The sequence below is a fragment of the Arvicanthis niloticus genome, chromosome 11 (genome assembly GCF_011762505.2).
Source record: "Arvicanthis niloticus isolate mArvNil1 chromosome 11, mArvNil1.pat.X, whole genome shotgun sequence".
Taxonomy (NCBI): Eukaryota; Metazoa; Chordata; class Mammalia; order Rodentia; family Muridae; genus Arvicanthis; species Arvicanthis niloticus.
Genome location: NC_047668.1, coordinates 11,436,310 through 11,455,859, shown reverse-complemented (window position 1 = coordinate 11,455,859; position 19,550 = coordinate 11,436,310). Strand labels below are relative to the sequence as shown.

At 45.6% G+C, this 19,550-nt stretch overlaps 1 protein-coding gene across 4 annotated transcripts in view; it reads right to left on the bottom strand.

Annotated features, from left to right (window-relative positions):
* The window catches only part of Foxa1 (forkhead box A1), an 80,711-nt gene that overhangs the window by 58,192 nt on the left and 2,969 nt on the right, over positions 1-19,550 (bottom strand). The window contains exons 3-4 of one of the 4 annotated variants that reach the window (XM_076941851.1): positions 17,678-18,977; positions 13,273-15,455 (exon numbers count right to left, since the gene is read on the bottom strand). In XM_076941851.1, coding sequence (XP_076797966.1) covers positions 15,223-15,455; positions 17,678-18,977 — 1,533 coding nt within the window. In that variant the 3' untranslated portion in view covers positions 13,273-15,222. Of the gene's footprint in view, positions 1-13,272; positions 15,456-16,240; positions 18,978-19,550 lie in introns of those variants that run through there. The other 3 variants (XM_076941853.1, XM_076941852.1, XM_034514383.2) reach the window with 3 other exon arrangements.

The following is a 19,550-nucleotide window of genomic DNA, read 5'->3' as shown; positions in this document are numbered from 1 at the left end:
CTCTCTTCTCCTGAGGGACATAATAAACCCTTAACACTAACATACTAACATACTTCCAAATCTCCTTTACGTTTCCAACAGCTTCTTAAGTATTTACCAACGACTTTCATCTTAAACTGTTTCTCTGGCCAGGGAAATGGCTGAGTGAGTAAAGGTGCCTGTCGGCAACCCTAATAACCTGGTAACATCCCTGGAACCCTTGTGGAGGAGGAGAGAGAACAGACCATGCATGTACTATCGCATGTTCACAGTCACATATATGGACACACAAAATAAATAAACAAATTAATTTTAGAATCCTAACATATCTTACCACTAGAACATTCTACTTTTTCACTTTCTATAGTATAGTTTACCATAATCACTCCAGCTCTCTAAAATCCACTTTCAGAAAGGGTTTTGATGCTATATCAAATCTAGGTCATTTCCCATATATTTTCAACTACTATATTAATTTGACTCAAATGCATATTTCTCTTTTTCCTTTCTGTGAGACCCCTCATTTCCCCCCTTTTGTTGAAGATAGATTTTTTTCTCACATAATATCTCCCAATTTGTTTCCCCCCCTTCCTCTCCTCCCTGTTCCTCCTCTCCTCCCCCTCCCACCCAGATTCTGTTCCATTCTGTCTCTCATTAGAAAACAGACCGGATTCTAAGGAATAATGATGTAATGGAATAAGATGAAACAAAAATTATCACATAGGAGTTGGACAAGACAAAAAAAGTAAATAAACAAATAAATAAAACGGAAAAGAGCCCAAGAGAAGGCACAAGAATCAAAGACCCACTCGTTCAAACACTCAAGACTCCCATAAAAAAACACTAAACCGGAAGCCATAAAATATATGCAGAAGACCTGCTTCAGACTTGCACAGGCTCTGTGCATACCCCCTCAGTCTGTGAGTCTGTAGGAGCTTTGGCGATCTTCCTATTTTTAACATTGTCTAACTCAAACTGTAGACTAATTGTGCAGTGAGCTGCACTGTTTATGTGGGTGCTTATTCATATGATGATATTAATATGTGGTTTTCTACCCTTTAGGAACCCAGATATACCAGATTAAAAAGACGTTACTCCTCAGGCTGGAGAGACGGCTCAGGGGTTAAGAGCACTGTCTGCTCTTCCAGAGGTCCTGGGTTCAATTCCCAGCAACCACATGGTGGCTCACAACCATCTGTAATGGGATCTAATGCCCTCTTCTGGTGTGTCTGAAGAGAGCAATAAAACATAAAAATAATAAATAGGTCTTCGAAAAAAATATATGTTACTCTAGAGTCACAACAAACTACCAGATGGTCTTTACTGAATAATTAACCAAAATTTACAGAAAATAAAATGGTACTATAATAAATAAAATACAGAGTAAAAAGCTGAATGTGAAATAAGCAAGAGGACCTCATAGAAATAGCCAAGACTTCCTGACTTGAGAGAATATCCTGGAGCTGCTATTTGCTTCTGGTGATAACACATTTGCAGAATCAGCATGACTCAGCCTCTGAAAACAGCTATAAAACTCAGAAATGACACAAAGTGGAATACAGCAAAGCCTGAAGCTCTGGGATAGGGAGATCCTGCCAGAGACTGAAGACACTACACACACATGTGGGGTGTGAGGGGCTGAGGTCTCCTGCAGAGGTGTTTGCTGATTGGAGGATTGGGTTGCACAAAATTCTTTAGTTTGTGGCAACCCCTAGGCTGGGTTCCTAGAAACACGAGTTCAGGTTTAAATTCAGCAGCTATAACATGAGGGAAAACATTAAAAGTATTGTAGCCATCATTTCACATACAATTTTCTTTCTAGACCACCAACTGATTTCTGAGAGGCTAAGACTCCTTAGAAAGCTCAGAGAAACAGACACCAAGAAAGAAAAAGCTAAGAAAGTATTATTAGTCCCGTGGAACAAAGGAAGAGGAAAACTGGAAGTCTAGTGAAGAGAAACACAGCATTTTATTTTTATCTTGAAATAGCTGTGGTCTGTGAGTAGGGCTGAATTAATTCTAAAGAGGCCAGCCTGAACTGTGTCTGAGACACATCCGCAGCAAATTTAAATCTCCTTAGGCAATATCACCTAAAACCCCTACTGCTGTTCCACAGCCCGCATTTTTCATTCGATTAAGTATCCAAAAATGCCAGGAAATAAATGTCTCCAGTAAAAGTCAAGAGAAAATAAAAGAGAAGCAGAAATAGACTCGGGTACAAATATCGCGATGCTCGGATGCACAAGGACCAAGGGTGACAGCTACAGCTCAGGAGGTACACTGTGTGTCTACTGGGCGTGAGGTCCCGGGTTCAACTCAGAGCACATCATAAATGGAGCACAGTGGCACACACTGTAATACCAGCACTTGGGAGATAGAAGCAGGAGGATTAGGAGTTCAGAGTTATTCTTGCTACACAGAGAGTTCGAGGCCAAACAGTGCTATCTGAGATCCCACCTCAGAAATGTATGTACCTCAGGGCTACAGAGACAACTCAGCAGTTAAGAGCATGTACAGCTCTTTCCAAGGACTTGACTTCAGTTCCTAGCACCTGCATTTGGTGTCATACATCTGCATGTAACTCCAGCTCCAGAGGATTTGATAAATCTGGCCTGCATGTGTTCACATTCGTGCATGTGCACACACATGCTCTACACACACACACACATACACACACACACACACACACACACACACACACACACACTGAAGTTAACAATTCTTCTAGACATTGTGGTGTACACCCTCAATCTCAGCATTTGATAATCTGAGACAAAAGGAACCTGAGTTTCAGGCCAGTGTGAGGGTATTTCAGACACTAAATCACAAGGAGAAATCTGAGACTTTGATAGATAGTTTTAGTAGCAGCTTAGAATCAGTGAAAATGTGCCCTCGAGAACTGAGAAAGGCCATTGGTGCTAACCAAAATCAAAGAGAAGAAAGAGCATGGGAAGATCTATGAAACTGTGAAGACATGTGGGGTGTGACATGAAGTTTATCGTGTGCGTGCGCATGCGTGTGTGTGTGTGTGTGTGTGTGTGTATGTGTGTGTGTGACTGTGTGTCTGTGTGTATCTGTGTGTGTACGTGTGGGGGGGGGAGGGGCTGAAGTCTGAATTCAGAAAAATTTAGCTAACCCCCGTGTGTGAGGTGATACTACCTAGAACATTTCTAAATCAATGAAAGATGTACTTCTAGTTCAAGACACTAGAAAACACAGAACATATTCCGGCAAAACAGCTCCTAAAAACAAGTATAAACATATGCATCTTTCAGCTAATAGAACTGAGGGCGGGCAGGGAGGTCACCTGTGTCCTGGGCTGTGAAGAGAGGCAGGGACTGCCTGGCACCGGAGGAGAGATGCACATGCCTGCATCTCTCACTAAGCCCAAAATGCAATGCAGCCTCTCTCCTGTTTCCCACCAGTAATCTTGTACCTAGCACCTGGTAACAGCCATAACTGCTGTGGGAGGAGCAGAAACAGGAAAACAAACCCCTGCTCTGTTGTCCTGGAGAACCTGCTAGAATCTGAGGGAGGAGCTGAGACACTGAGGAAAAAAAAAACTTCAGCATTCCAGAGCTCACACTAAGTACATAGTGACAGCTCAGGCCACCTCTGGAGGGTTTCAAGTGTGCTGGGCGCTGAAAATGACTAGGGTAACAATAAAAACTCATTCTCCTCAAATACTGACCGGATCGAGTAAGAGTCCACACACTAAGAGCCCGATAGAAAGGAATCCATATCTGAGGTATTTATCTGAGATATTTACCTCGGGCTTTAATTTGTATTATATACAAAATGTGGCATTTATTGTTTGAAGAAATGGAGATACATTAAAAGAAAACAAAAGTACATGCAAAAACTTAAGTGAAGTAGTCAACAGAAGTGGATCCAGAGACGACTAAAATGTTGAGAATACCAGCAATTTGAACTACAGGGGAAAAACTTAAGGATACAAATACAAGATAGGAAGACTAAGACTGATAAACAGGAATCAGAAACAACAAATAACACCTTTCAAGCTCTATAAATAAAAAGACACCAACAACTTGGGATTTTTTTGGCCCAGGCTCCGTCGGAATCATGAAGCTACAAGGACTGATTCAGGGCTACACAAAGAAATGGGGGTGGGGGGATGTGGAGGGGGTGAGGGGTGGGGGTAGGGGTAAGGGGAGGTGGAGGGGAGAGAAAAGAGGAGAAAAGAAAAAGTCACGTGGTGGGATCAAAGGCGATATGCGGTAACTTGAGGGAAATGCTTGTCTAATGCGGGCGTTGAGATGCCCACTATTTCCTGAAGCAAGAACTCAGTCTATGGCCTCATGTAGATTGTCACCTGCAACCCACGAATATCTACCCTTTGCACTCATCTTGTCCTCTGTAAACAAAGGAAGCTTGTCTCTCACCCAAGCTAGAAGTAACTATGTGATTCTCCAACTTAACAGCAATGCTTTATTCTCTGGCAAACATTCCCAGGCTAATGTATCCTTCTGAAACCATGGTTTAGATCCTAACTAGATCGCGGATCTTCTAAGTATACCTTACTTTATTTTTCTTAACCAAGTCCTGTGGTCTTGTGGGGACCTGTATGTTCTCATCTTGTGTTGCAACGTAAAAGGGCATTTTTTTTTCTCTTTTATGGAGGGAACTCTTACTGTTTACTCAGTTATTACTGTAGAACTCCAGCCTTGAGAGAGTAGGTCTTGTTTGTATTCACTGAAAGCTTTTATTCTGAATATTAGGCTAGAAATGACGTGCCGGCCCTGACAAGAGTTGAAAAAAAAAAAAGAACTGGAGGTTCGTTTAAAAAATAGCGAGCAGTCATAGGGTCAAAACCCATGATCTTTGACAAAGTAATTAAGGTGTGATTGCCAGTGGAGTAATGGGGGACATTGACAAGAACACACTAATTAATTGCAGGTACATGAGGGGTGACTCAGGGGTGAAAATTATTACTGTACATGAATGACTAAGACAAGAAAAATATATGAACATTAAGGGAGCCTTGTGATTGAAGAATGCTTTAACTTAATATGTGGAATATCCACCAAGAACCATGTAGACAAGTTTAAAAATCAATTGAAGTTCTTGTTTTAAAAAAGAACGAGTATGAACTGTCAGCCAGTGGTGGCTTTGGTGGCACAAGCCATGAAACAAAGGAGCAAAGACCTTACCAGTGTCCCCTGGCAGAGACTACCAGACACGGACAGCTGAGTGTGTTGGGTTTGCTGCTTGTTGAAAATAAGAGGGCTCACGCACCAAGGGAACCGGGCATTTCCATTTAAGGTTATTAATACAGGATCCTGGTTCATGGTAGGTGATTGGTGGATACTTCAGAACATAGACTTTGAATTGGAAGCTGTTGGGATGTGGGGGTTGGGTATCTTCCTAAACCTTAACCTGAAAAAGAAAAATCAAAAATGAAGCTAAAACTATAATTTGTGAAAATAAGGAATTCTGTTACTTGGGGTGGTGGAATGTTTACTGTGCTGTGGGTTTTCCAGATACCTTGTTCTTATGTGGGCTTAGGAAAAAACTACAAAGTAGTCTTGATTTTGTCTGAGTCTTGTGGTTACAGAGTGGCCTCATCTAGTACTAGTGCTTGGTAAAAAATTATTTGTTGCGTAAGTTTGTCTCCTACAGAGGAGACAGGACACCCCCTACCAGATCTAATGAAGCTTATGCTGATTTAGAAGTAGAAATAGCAAGTTGAAACAGGTATCCTGTGGTCACAGGTGAAACCATCCTTTATATTAAGATGCTAACTAGAACAGGAGATGAAAAAGTGCAGAGGTTTATGTAGGCTAAGAAACTGTTAGGTGTTTCCACAAAAATGCTGTCTTTTACTAAGTCTGTTGTATTAAATTAGAAAGTGTCACTTTTGCTGTGTGTCATGAATTTGCCAAGGATTTAGGAGTGTGCATCCTTTAGCCTCTGGAAAATGGGATACCTTGCCATCCTTTTCTGGGTGATACAAATTCTTTCTCCAAATACTTACGCTGGTTTAAATATTACTCAATGTAAATAATTTGTAACCTTTATTTTGGCTTTTGAACTGCATCTCTCATGGGGAAAAAATATTGTCATTTTCCAAATCTAAATAGAACATCAGCCAGGGACAATACCCATCCAAAAGACCTCCTTCTGTATCCAGAGCAAAAAAAAAAAAATCAACACTCCCAGCCACCACCAGGAAAAAAAAAAAAAAAAAAGACTCCCTAGTCCTCTGGAATTCTGTTTACGTGTGTCTAAATTACTGGATACTTGTCTCGTTCCTGGCATTAGGTGTGATAAAGAGACAACTCACTCAGCAGTAGCAGCAGCAGCAGCAGCAGCAGCAACAACAGATTCTGTGCGTGCCACATAGCACAAGCTCTTGGAGCATCAAAAGGAGATGAAGCCTGATTAACCATTTTGAAACCTATCGGATGAGGAGAAGTCCTTACAAAACAACTTTTATACGCTTTAATTAAAAACGTGTTCCGGCAGCTCAGAGCTGAATGGACTTCAGGGGGAGCAGGGCTGAGCCGGTTGCTATGACGACACCAAATCTTTTCCTGCCAGGCCCCTCCTCAACTGCACTGACTAGCTCTCCCGCGCCATTAATTTGCTTCTGTGCCATCTTTCACTCCCTGGGTCTGTCCCCTAGCTAGGGAGGCTGTGGAAGGCTGGACGCCTCCTGATGCCTCTGGGGCCTGACTCGCTCTTTTTGGTTCTCACTTATCCCTAGTGACCTCTGTGATCTGTATTCCTTTTAAAACAAGTTACTTTCCTGAGCTTAAAAATACTTTATTATTTTAATGACAATCTAGTAGTTACTGTTTACTACCCCTTGTTGCAAATCCAATTTACCGAATCATGAATATGGCTGAAAAGAATTTTATGAAGTTCAACAGCTGGCTGCCGGTATCTCCAGGGATGCTTTGCTCATGCCTAGTACTCCTCTGTGTTGCTCAGGATGCCCTAAAGAGAAGAGTTCTGTCCTACTCCATAAAGTCAAATCGTGCTTTCTCTTTCTTAAAAAAACGATTTTGTACGTGTTTTAGTATTTGCCTGCATGTGTATTTGAGCACTTCGTGGGTGGTGCTAGGAACCAAACCCTGGTCATCTGCAAGAACAACAGGTGCTCTTTAACCCCTGAGTTCTCTCCCCAGACTCAAGTCGTGTATACCCTTCAAATCTTAGCCTATTTCACAAACAGCACAATCTGGCAACAATGTAAGAGAGGCCAGACATGGTGACACATATCTATAATCCCAGTGTCTGTGTGTGTTTGTGTGTGTCAGGAGAATTGTGAGTTTGAGGCCATCCCGAGCTACATAGTGAGACTGCATCTCAAAAAGGGTAAGTAAAAAGAACACTGTAAAGTGTATGGTTAGAACAGATGCTAGAGGCTGAGGCATGAGGTGACCTTACTTTATCTTAAAAGGCTTTAAAGAATATCTTCCAAAATTGTGCTTGACATACAGGGAATTCAATAGCATGTCACCATTCCAGTGGCAGAACCAAGAACTGGGTAGGACCGACCCCCCCCCCTTAGGGGTTAGCAGCCACCTTGAGGAAGCTGTCTTTGTATTTGTATACTCAATGGATGTCTATAGATGGTGTTGCTACTATACAGTGTCCTAAGGTTGCTCTTTGAATCATCAGAGGCCTCATAACCTTTCACTTTGATTGTGATTCCAATTTAATGTTTCATCCATTCCATTATATATGATGGATGAGGTGAATGGAGATTTCTCTGTATTCCTCTTTTCCTCTACAACTTAATTGTATTATTATTATGACTATGACTACTGTGAACTAGTTGTTAGCATTCCCTCTCTGTATGCCTGACTCAGCAGAGATATTGCGACTCAGAAGTCAGGTATAGCCTGGGAAGTCAATCCTTGGTCTGCATGGCCCATTGGTCTCTACTATACAGAGAGGGTGTGAATATTTCCATGTGTTGGGGATCTCTACAAACCACAGAGAAGTATTATCTCTCTCAGGAAGTTTCATAACAAACTGCCTTGAACCACTTACTATATAAAACTATGCCTGAGAGGGCATGTGTAAATCACAATAACAAATATTATGAAAGAGTGGGGGGTCATCCTATGACTGACCAACATAAACCTTTCTTTAAAAGTAGATAGGCAGCAATGACTAGCTTTTGGTGGTTAATCTCATAAAGGGACTGAATCTGTTATCGAGAATAATGGTACCATTGGAAGGAATTTGACATTTAACTTCCCTTTTCTCCTGTCAGTATATACAGTTGGAAAGCGATGCTTCTCAACATTATGGGTGTTTCCCTCTGTAGGATGCTCTGTCTGGATCAGTCTTAGGTAAGGACTAAAGAAAGTGCCTTTAAATTGTCTGGATAAGTAGTTGGAGACAAGGTTTCAGGTACCCGAAGCAAGCTTGAGATAATGAGAATGAGTACTCAAAAGAGGCCCACATGAAATGTTAGCCAACTGCATTTTAATACGAGAGAGAGGTGGGGATTGCTTGGCAAAGGTGCCCTATACCATAAATGCAGAGCTATTAATCACACACATGAACTCAAGAAGCGCCAGTCGCCCATCCGTACCATTTAGATCTATTCCAGATCAGGTTTGGAAACATTCTGAGGAGAAGTGATCTTACAGGATGAGTGGACTGAAGACAGAAGGGGTCTTTCCCATTACTGTATCCATGGCTGCGTAATTGATTGATTTTCCAGGCTGAGCTGTGCTTTGGGGCTGTGCTTTACACAGTAGTAAATTCTCAGCTTTCTTGGAATGTCTTATGTCTCCTCCCTTGCCTAATCCTGCTCCATGGCCAAAGATATCTACATAGAAATTGGAATATGTTTTGTTTAGTAATTCTTCCATCCTGGGATGGCTGGCTCATGTGAAGTCACATAATCCTGCATGTGTGCTCTGGCACTAGACAAATTGTTTATGTGAGAAAACCACAGGGCAGTCCTGTTGCTTCTGCGGAAGGAGCACAGCAGTCTCCCACATGTGCAAACTACATGCCAGCATTCAAGGCAAAGGTTAAACCTTCACAAAAACAGTTTATCAAGGGTGACTGAAGGAAGTCATTTGCACCACATGCAAATGAGCCTGTCACCAAGATTCAAACCTAGTTTCAATATGAAAAGAAAGGTGGGTTTCCAGAAGTCACTTTTTCTTTATAACCTCTAATGTCTGAAGTTTAAAACTCAGATAGAAAATAGAACTTGAGCCAGGTATAAGCCACAGCCTGGGATGGCTGACTCAGGAAGATTGTGAGAGCTGAAGGCCAGCCTAGGCTGCATGGCAGGACTGTGTCTCAGAAATTAGAGAAAATGTTCTATGCACTTCTTCACTAAATACACGGGAATATCGGCAGAGGTGGGTGTTTTGCATGATTTTTGGAGTAAATGAAAAACACAAAGACTACACTCTGCAAGAGTTAATACATTCTCTTCCCCAAGTGTTTTGACCTAAAAAATGAAGGGTGATGTGAGGTCCATGAAAATAAATTTGTATAGGTTTCTCCGAGTGGAAAGGAATTAAATAACTAAAGCCCCGTGTCTCCTGATGAGGCTAATACCTGTCTGGAAGCCTTAAAGAAGCTGCACTTTCCAATGCTTACCCCAACCCAGCAGATCTGCTTCACGGCCTCCTTGCTGCGGGTACTGACCTGAAGATGCAAGGGTCTCCTGGATTTGCCTCAATACAGCCACGTTCTGTGGTGTGCTTGCGTGTTGGGATAACCATGATCAATTGGTAAGAAACAACCTGTCTGCACCCCAGAGTATTGTCACTTAAAACGGACAGAAGCACCTGTTTTAAAATTTAAAATTTAAAAAAGCACCCTGTTTTAAAGTTATTCTTTATCTAGCAAAACAAACTTCAGTGCATTCTTTCCCCAACTGAGAGAATGAGCTCCTGTTGGAAGCTTAGTCGTGACCACACCAAACTAAAATGATGTAGACATCTTTGACGGGGTTTCAAAGTCAGTCTCTCTGTTTCTGTCTCTCTGTCTCTTTCTGTGTCTCTCTATGTGTCTCTGTCACACACACACACACACACACACACACACACACACACACACACACCGCCGAGGAATTGATGATGCCTGTTTTAACTTCCATGCACTAGAAAAGCAGCAAAGCAAAGCAATGTTGGAGGGTGCTGACTCAGGAGAACCTTGCAGCAGTGGGCACCTGCACCAGGTTGTGGGCAGTGTCCCAGGGAGGTGATGTCCGCAGAAGACATCTGTAACCTGCAGGGGGGGGGGGAGGACACACACACAGAGTTTAGCCACCTCGCCCACTTCCTTGGTGTCCTTTCGGGATACCTAGCGTGAAAGCCAATGGGGAACTCCTCAACTGGGGGCAGGGAGGGATGGCTGCCTACTCTGGGCTCCGGGGTGGAGCAGCACTGCCAGGACGGAGGGGGCCGGTAGCTAGGGCCACTTGGGCGGCCTCCTGCCCGGCGCGCCCCGGATGCCTGGAGCTGGCTAGTGGCCTCGGGAGGCCGCGATGGAGCAGAGTAAACACAGCGCTGCGGGGCCCGCCCCACCTCTGCCTGCTCCGGGTCCTGCAGCGTCGCCGAGCCCGAGACCCCGCCCTGGGGTGCCCCAGGCTGGACTGGCGGGCTGGGACCGCGCCCTGGTGCGGATCCTCTGGAGCAAGCCTGGCTGTCCCGCCCCGCCTGGCCGGTCCCCTTGGACAGGCTAGAGCCCTGCTTTGCTCTTTTCGTTGGCCAAGCACAATTGTGTTATTGGAGATAATGAATTCAATCCCCATCAAAGGGCATTAGGCTTGCCCGGGCTCTGGAGTTGCTGGTGCCTTTTTTTTTTTTTTTTTTTTTAAACTAGAAATGAAAGGCTGAGGAGGAGAAGAAAAAAAATTCTCTGGGGGAGCCTTTCCCCTGATCGCTGCTTTTGAAGTGAAGGGGCCCGGGCATTGTTGTTCACCTCGTGGCCCATAAGGCTGAAGAAAGCCCGGGCTTTTGATGGGCTGAGAACCGCCTCGGCAATGAGCACCACGTCGGGCCGCAGGCCTGCAGGCAGCATATGTCTCAGGGCATCCGGGCTCCGTCTGGCGCGCAGGACCGTGGGCCTGGCGGGAAGGAGGCTCGTCCCAGAGGAACTGGGACTGGACCTAAGGCCAGAATCCAGAGGCGAGGACCCTGGGGCCTGCCCAGGGCTGAGACCCTATTTGAAGCATCCCACGGATTTGGTGGAGTGGCGCAGGGGGTCCCTTAGGGTATTCTTTAGGAACCTCCCTTCCTTCGGGCAAGTAGAGGTCTTTGTGAGGGCCACAGGTCCATCTGATCAGAATCATTGTTTCCGCACCCTGGCCCCCCAGCATTGTTGGTTAAGTCAGACTGCAAAAGTGTGCACCTCAAAAAGGGACGGCTGAAGGTCTTCCATGGGGAGTGACGGCCACTTGACCCCGGGAGCGTGCAGTTTTCTCACACAGCGGAGGGCACTGGGTCACCTTTTCTAAAAACTTGTTGAAGGCATTTATTTTCATTGCCCCAACGCGAACTTACCTCACCTGGATCATCCACCTCTCATCCTTCCAACCCCTCACCCACTCCTCTGAACTCTTTGGTCCCAGGGTTGGCCACCGAAACCAGACTGCTCCTTTCAGGACCCTCCCCATCACCGACCTCCTCCCTCTGCCCGAAGGATCCGGGTTATCCGACCCATTAATATATTAGCCAGGCATAACACAAAGGAAGCGCGTGTCGGCAGAAGGCCTTGCGATTCCTGGGAGGAAACCTGGACAATGCCCTGCCCACGTCACCGCTCACTGCAGACCTAGCCAGTGTATCCGCCTCTACCTGGAAAAAGCCAAGGAGGACACCGCGGGAGCGAGAGCTCATAGCTCAGCTCAGCCTCTGTGGGCTTGGAGTTCACAACTGGGCGCCTAGGCGGGAAGCTCAAAGCTCCAACGTGGAACCCCAAGCTAGACACATGTTTCCCAAAACGTCCCAGACACCTAGTTAGTGCAGAGAAAAATCAGTGTTGGAGAGCACAGAAGACGCAAGACATTTATTTCCTTCTTCCTGCGTAAAGGACTCTTAAAATTACATCTCTAAACGAAACAAACTTCCACAGAGATCCTTACAGTTTTCTCATTCGATTGACGTTTTAAAAACAACTCCTGGATGTCAGAGGAAGGGAAAGAAAGAAGAAAAAGAGAATCTCAGCTGAGGACGTGATTAGACAAGCAATAGGCTAACAAACTTCAGAGGAGCCGGGAAATAAGCCCAGCCTTCCATTTTCTTTGACTGTTCCCTATTTTCAGTCAATGTTTTGGAGTGGAGGGGAGAATTTCCAGGTGGTTTCTCTAAGGTTCAGGGGCTTCTGCATCCACCCAACCCCGCCCCCAATGTGTAATCAATCCCTAAAAAGAGTTTGGGAAAATACCGACTAGCATCTCACCTGGAGTCTAAAGTCTGGAACACAGCACCTTCCTTCCCAGATTTTAAAGGATGATACCCTGCCTCAAAATTCCAAGTCGATTGCTGTTTTAGCGCACTCCAACTTATCCTGAGGTGGCATTTCTAAGCCTCCGCTCCCAGGGCTGCAGAGGCAAAGTGGACATTACTCTCTCGGTGTGTGATTTTAGTGATTGGAGAGGTTAGGGGGAAGTTGGGGCAAGAAAGTCAGTAGGAGTGAATCCCCTTTTGGTTAGGTTTTAAATTGTTTGGAATGAAAATGTGTTTTACAGGTGACAACTGAACTTCTTAGGTATTCTCCAGTCCCACAATGCTTCCTAAAAGGGCTGGAGGAAAGGGGGCGGGGGCGAGGGTTACAAACCCAGCTGTGCAAAGTTCAGTGAATGGAGCTGGCTTGGGAGGGGGAAAGAGAAATACCAATGGAATCATTATGTCCCACAGTTAACTATTTGGAAGGAAGAGGAGACTTAGAGAAGTCTGTGGTTAAATGTATTTGGACACACTAAATATTAGCCTTAGTTAGAAATAAAGCTTGCTAACGTAGCTACTTTTTAAAGTGCTCTCTCTCTCTCTCTCTCTCTCTCTCTCTCTCTCTCTCTCTCTCTGCCGTGGATTGATTCTAACGACGCTCTGAGCTTTGCTATGATGTTTTGCCCTTACATTCTTAGTCTCCTGAGACTCTTTTGAGGTATAATTACACTTTCAATTTGAGTAAATTTTATACCTAAATTTCAACATAATTTGATTACCTATTTAGGTCAGGTTGGCTTGTAATAATCTCTTCTCGCACTCAATTATCTGGAAACAGGGAGCATTCTCCAACTGCATTTGGTTGCAAAAACACATCCACAATTCAAGCAAATCGTTAATTTTCAAGACAATTTTTAAAACTTTATTAAACACATACTACATCATTCAAGCAATTTTATTTTCAATGAGGTTTTCTTCTCTTGACATATTGAAGTGTCACATTAAAATACATTATAGCTAAATGTTCTATGATATTACTGCTAAATCAACAGAAAACCAATTGATCTTGGGGAAAGGTTAATTAATTTGGGCTACAGGTCTCCTACTTTCGTCTGCAATGAAAAGAATTTCTATTGATCACGGCAGGATTTTTTTTTGTAAAGAAACTTAATAAGCATTTTCCTGGAACTGAGATCAATATTTTAAATGCCAAAACAACGGAATTTTATAATTTTATCATTCTTAGAATTCTCTCCTGTTGTGGCTCATTCAAAAAGGTTAAACTCGAGGGGAAAAAATGTTTAACAGTTTCAGTGAAATCCTCCTTCTGAAAAAAAAAAAACACAGAAGTTAAGAACTTCACTAGCATACGCTTATTTTCACTGCTTATTATTTCCCATCCGTCTTTCTGCGGTGCGGGAGGCCACGAAGGGACAATAGGAATTGAATTTATCTTTGAGATGTGAAGGTGATCTCGGCCGATCTCAAAGAAATCTGCTTGGGAACGCTTCGGAGTTGTTTAGTTACTCTGAATAGAACTTCCGTATCTATCTTGGGCTCTTTTTTGTTTTATATTTTTCAGTCATTGTTTTAAAAGGTTTCAGAGCCGAGCTTGCAAACACAAGGTGAAAGTAATTATTGAGACTCCGCTCCCAGGCACGCACTGCACTCACTGCTCAAAGGCTTTTCTGTGTTACTGTTTACTCCGCGGCGTGCTGGATCCCACGGCCCCTGGAGCTTTCCACTTGGGTCAGTTGGAAGCTTTTTCCCTCCTCGCTGCCCCCGCTTCCGGCCCCTCCCCCATCCCGAGCAAAATTCCTAAAAAAAAAAAATCTCAGCTCTGGGCGTTTACTGAGGCCCGTGCGTGCACTTTCTGGAGGATGAAGCATCGGTGAAGAAATCAGGGGCACGGGGACTAAAACGGGGTGGGGGCGGAGGATGCCGGGGGTCACTCGCGGGCGGCGCTCTCGGGAGGGTCCCTGCGCGCCGCTGGAAGCACAGATGTTTTCTTCCTGGCCCCGACGCGGCGCCCTGGTCGGGCGATCCGGCGTTTGTGTGTCGGGGTTTCCGAGGAAGGGATTACGCAGCGGGAGCGACTCGGCCAGGCAGGCCGCGGGGTGGGCCGGAGACCCGGCGCCCGGCCTCCTTTGTTGACTTTTAGGTCTGTGGCTCAACAGAAGATTTATTCGCTAGGAGGGGAAAATGCCCAAACAATGAAGAACTAACTGCATTTGTCACCTCGGGATGCTTGCGCGGTCCGCTCTGCCCCCTCTTCCCCAGCAACCATCTGTCCCGGGCCCCCAGCCTGTGTGCGTCCACAGGCGCGCGTTGTCCCGAGGTGGCAGAGAGCACAGACGCAGAACCCGGGGCGAAGCCCACGGGGCGGGAGCACAGCCCGCAGGCGCCTGTGAGTCAAGACGGACTCGCCGCTCTGGCTTCCCGCATCCCGCATCCCCTGTCCTTAGGGCGGCCTGGACCACAGGCACCTCTCCTCTGCAAACCCAAGAAACTTCACCAAGAGTCAAGGAGCAAGAACTAAGACCTACACAAACCTGGAGGAGAAAGGGACGGTACCCGAAGTTAGACTTTGGTTTCAGGGCAACACGAGCAAAGCAAAGGCCGAAGATCACACGCTTTTGTTTTACATAAGAGTTTGAATTTGCTGGCATTTATTTATTTATTATTTGTATGTGTAACTGTTGTAATCGAAAGCATTTTCGTTTTGAGGATATGCTTGATATCCTTAGAGGATTTGGAATTAAGTTTTGAAATTACTCACGCCAGCAATTTCTCTTCCCTCCTTTCATTAGTCGCAGAGAGCAAAGCAGGGATTTCTGGATTTTTCTCAAGTGGCTACGTGGCACCCCCTTCTCTCATCCGGGGAGGTAATTACGCGATAATTAAGCGACTGGCACGGCTTTTTATCTTGTCTGTAGTGTGGAGTGCTGTGATCACAGTACAGGCTGCCCAAGTTCAAGCCTGGTGAGGAGGTGAAGATGGAGTTCACACACGAGGGCTCAGGCAGGCCAGCCTCTGCTTCAGCTTGTGCTGTTATTGTTGGTGTCAATCCGAACAAGCCTTACAAAGAAATAGGTGGACTGGAAAGTGAGCCTACTATCAAAGGAGATTAATGATTTTGTGATCTCAAGCAACTATGGGGTGTGAAGTTGCATTTCAAAGCTTCTTACAAGGCAAACAAGCCATCAGCTTTAAGTTCTTAGAAACAATATTTTAAAAATATCTTCACAAAACACAAAACAGCAGCTACCCTGAAATACTCACAAAGCTTCCCCGGCAGGAATGAATTAACTGCTCTCCTCCCCACCCTCCAAACTATGGTAGCTGAGGTTTGTTTCTCTGTAAATGTGAGGGTTCAGAGTCTGTGGTAGATAACTCAATTTTAGCAACCATAGTTGCTATTTTATTCTTATTCAAATACTTCTTGGATTAGGAAAAATAGGGAAATGATCATTTAATTTCAAACCAGGAAAAAAAAAAGAATAAAAAGAGACACAGATGGCTTACACGCCCCCTCCAAAAAAAAACAAAAAAACAAAACAAAAAAAAAAAACAAAAACGACAACAACAAAAAAAACCTCAAGTAAACATTACCGGTAATATTTTTTTTTTTAAATCTCAGTTCTTGGAATAGTGTCAAGTTACCTACCTGCTTTAATTAAATTTCTTTTGCCACATTTTACTAGTTACACATTCATTTACGTTGTAAATGAAACCATTTTAATTTATTTATACCCGTTTTTCTTTGATATTAAATTTCAGAATTTGAAAAATATTCAGAAGACCTATTTTGGATTCTAATTAAAGATCTATTTTGGATTTCGAGTGAAAGAGAAAACCAGAAATTCATTGTCGTTAACATGTGATTTATTTAAATTCCTTAACTGCAAATGATCAGGAACATATTCCACAGATTAAAATCTTGTATTATTTTTGTTACTGAAATCAAAATATCTTAATTACAAATCACATCAATAAAAATTAACATTTTAACTTGTCATTTTAACCATCACTTAAAGCAATTTCGGCTGTAAAGAAAAGGAATAGACCATGCAATAAATTAACATTGAGAAGGCAAAGAGGAATAATAATGAAACCCGTTCGTCTAAAACTAACACCACGTCCAACTGTGGAAAGTGCATTAACACTGGATGAACCAAGAATAGGATGGCAATAACTAAAATGGCCACAATTGGGATTTTGGAACTCTGGACCAAATTTTGAAATGCATTTCTTATAACTTCTCTCTCCTCAAATGTATGATACTTCCTTTCCCCCTGGGGTTGGGGGGATCCTTTCAATGGTATACATACACAAAAGCTAATTTTATACATGTGACCTCAGAATGACATGACCATGATGGCTCTCTGCAAAGCAAGGAGCAGAATCAGGGAGGGAGGCAGTTCCTGAAGAACTGGATTTCCAGGGTAGGTGGGTAGAGAGGACAAGTGTGGAGAGGCGTCCTTGTAACTCGGTCAGGCAATTTTTGAAAATGTAGCACGTCTATCACCTAGCGATTACCTCTACGTGTTATGCAAAAGTGAACAAGGTCTTCATATCTGGGCGCGATATTAAGTCCATAGACATATATATGCATTTCATTTAAAGACGTCCGCTATGTGAATGCATCCGAAATGTAAACTGAAAACAAATGGCTCTGATGTACTAACTGGTTTATACCCTTCCTGCATAATGGCAGCACTACCTTTCAATACTCTCAAGAGCCCCTACTGTCTGCTTGTTTTCCTCACCACTTCCGTCTTTACTGAGTTAAGAGTATTGCCACAGACCTGTAAACTCGTGTGGTGGGCCTAAGGAAGGGGCAGCAACAACAACAACAAAAAAGCACGAACAAATATTTTACAGACTTGACCAACTTCTTTTTAAATAAGCCCTGCACGGACTAGAATGTGTCCACAGGGGAAGGAGTGAAAGGGGGAAAGGGGAGGGCGATTTTCTGTATATACATTTATGGATCATTAAACGCTGCCGGAAAAAATTGTTGGTATGGAGTCGGTAGTATTTGTAGTAATACACACAATGAGTGTTGAATACAGTAATAAAGTAACAGTCCTTTGAGCTGGGGAAAATTGTGCATGAAAAATAAAACTATTTGGAATTTTACTATGCGGTTGGTGTGTGTGTGTGTGTGTGTGTGTGTGTGTGTGTGGTTTTGTTTATTTGCTGTTGGTTTTCCTCTCCTGCTACCAGGTTGGCTATATGTAGACAAACTCTCAGTTCTGGGAGCTAGGAAGTATTTAGCACGGGTCTGGAATACACACCTTGGTAGTAGGCCGGTTCCAGGGCTGAGGGCTCGATGGGGCTCCTCGTGGCCACTGAGGCGCTGCCAAGGGGCAGACTGGCGGGCAAGGTAGCGCCATAAGGAGAGTACTGCAGTGCCTGCTCATATGCCTTGAAGTCCAGCTTGTGCTGCTGCTCAGAGGAGGACATGAGGTTGTTGATGGAGAAGGGGTGGTTAAAGGAGTAGTGGGGGTCCCCTTTCAGGTGCAGCTGAGATTCGTGGGGTGCCAGGCCGTGCGCCGGGTGAGAGGGGGGTACAGATGCCAGCGCCCCTGGCCCGGAGCTTATGGGGGGCGCAGATGAAGACGCTGGAGACTTCAACTCCGAAGCGCCCCCTGTCGCCGTGGCCCCACTGTGGTCCAGAGTCTGGGGGCTGGCGGCGGGCCCGGGGGCCGGCGCGCCCTCTAGCTGGCTAGCCTTTCCGTGCACACCCCGGTGAAGGGGTGACTCGGCGCTGGGGTTACCCGGGCCTGAGGGGTCCTTGCGGCTTTCTGGGACCCCCTTGGAGCTGCCGCCCCCGCTCCCACCTCCGGCCCCTGGCTGCTTCTCACACTTGAAGCGCTTTTGACGGCGCAAGTAGCAGCCGTTCTCGAACATGTTGCCGGAGTCCGGGTGCAGCGTCCAGTAGGAGCCCTTGCCCGGCTTGTCCGGGGATCGCGCCACCTTGACGAAACAGTCGTTAAAAGACAGCGAGTGGCGGATGGAGTTCTGCCAGCGCTGCTGGTTCTGGCGGTAATAGGGGAAGAGGTCCATGATCCACTGGTAGATCTCGCTCAGCGTGAGCATCTTGCTGGGCGCCTGCTGGATGGCCATGGTGATGAGCGAGATGTAGGAGTAGGGCGGCTTGGCGTGAGGGTAGCTGCGCTTGAAAGTCTTGGCGTCGCCGCCGCCCCCCGCGCGGCTGCGGCCCAGGTTGGACGGCGCGTACGCCATGGGGCTCATGCACGGGTTCATGGCGGCAGCGTAGGGACCCAGGCCGTTCATGGAGGCCGCGGGCTGCGCGCCCATGGAGCCCATGCCTCCCGGGCTCAGTGCCGCACCCATGGCCGTGACGCCCGCCGCAGTCATGCTGTTCATAGCTCCTGCAGAGCCTCCGGGCATGCCGGCCACAGCCCCGGGACTGAGGCCGGCCCCTAAGCCCGGGTTGGCATAGGACATGTTGAAGGAAGCCGGAGTCATGTTGCCGCTCGTGGTCATGGTGTTCATGGTCATGTAGGTGTTCATGGAGTTCATGGAGCCCAGGCCGGAGTTCATGTTGCTGACCGGGACAGAGGAGTAGGCCTGGAGCGGAGACAACGAGGAAAGAGGCCCCGAAGGGCGGGGTTAGTAGTGTGCCCCAGAGTTTGGCTGGCCAGGGCTGAGCCCGGGGCTAGCTAACAGCGTTTCTGCAAAACTCCGGAACTCCCCAGCCAGGGCAAAGTGTTAGGTGCCCTTTCCTGACCACGCAAAGATGGCTTACACTGCGGGGCGGGGGGGGGGGGGAGTCCTAGCGCTGCAAGCAGGAAAGATTAATGCTCAAAGAAAATATGTCCCCGGGAAGATGCATAATCGCCTTACAAGCTTGGATCAGGGGCTGGCTTCTAAGGTCCCTTCATTTCATCCACGACAGACTATATCCAAGTATCCACCCCAGACCAGCCTAGATAATTTGCCTTTTGGCCAGGTCAATTTTGAAATTCCGAAAATAGGATTTATGTCTGAGCTCTTACTTCTTCACTTCACCCCACCAGGGATGTAGGTTCCACACAGGCCTGCTTGGGTGATCAACTAGGCACCAGCTAGGCGCCCACCCTGCACCGCTGATCGCACAGCGGGATGCACCGTGCTGGCAGCTGTTAAACTCCCAGCCATATT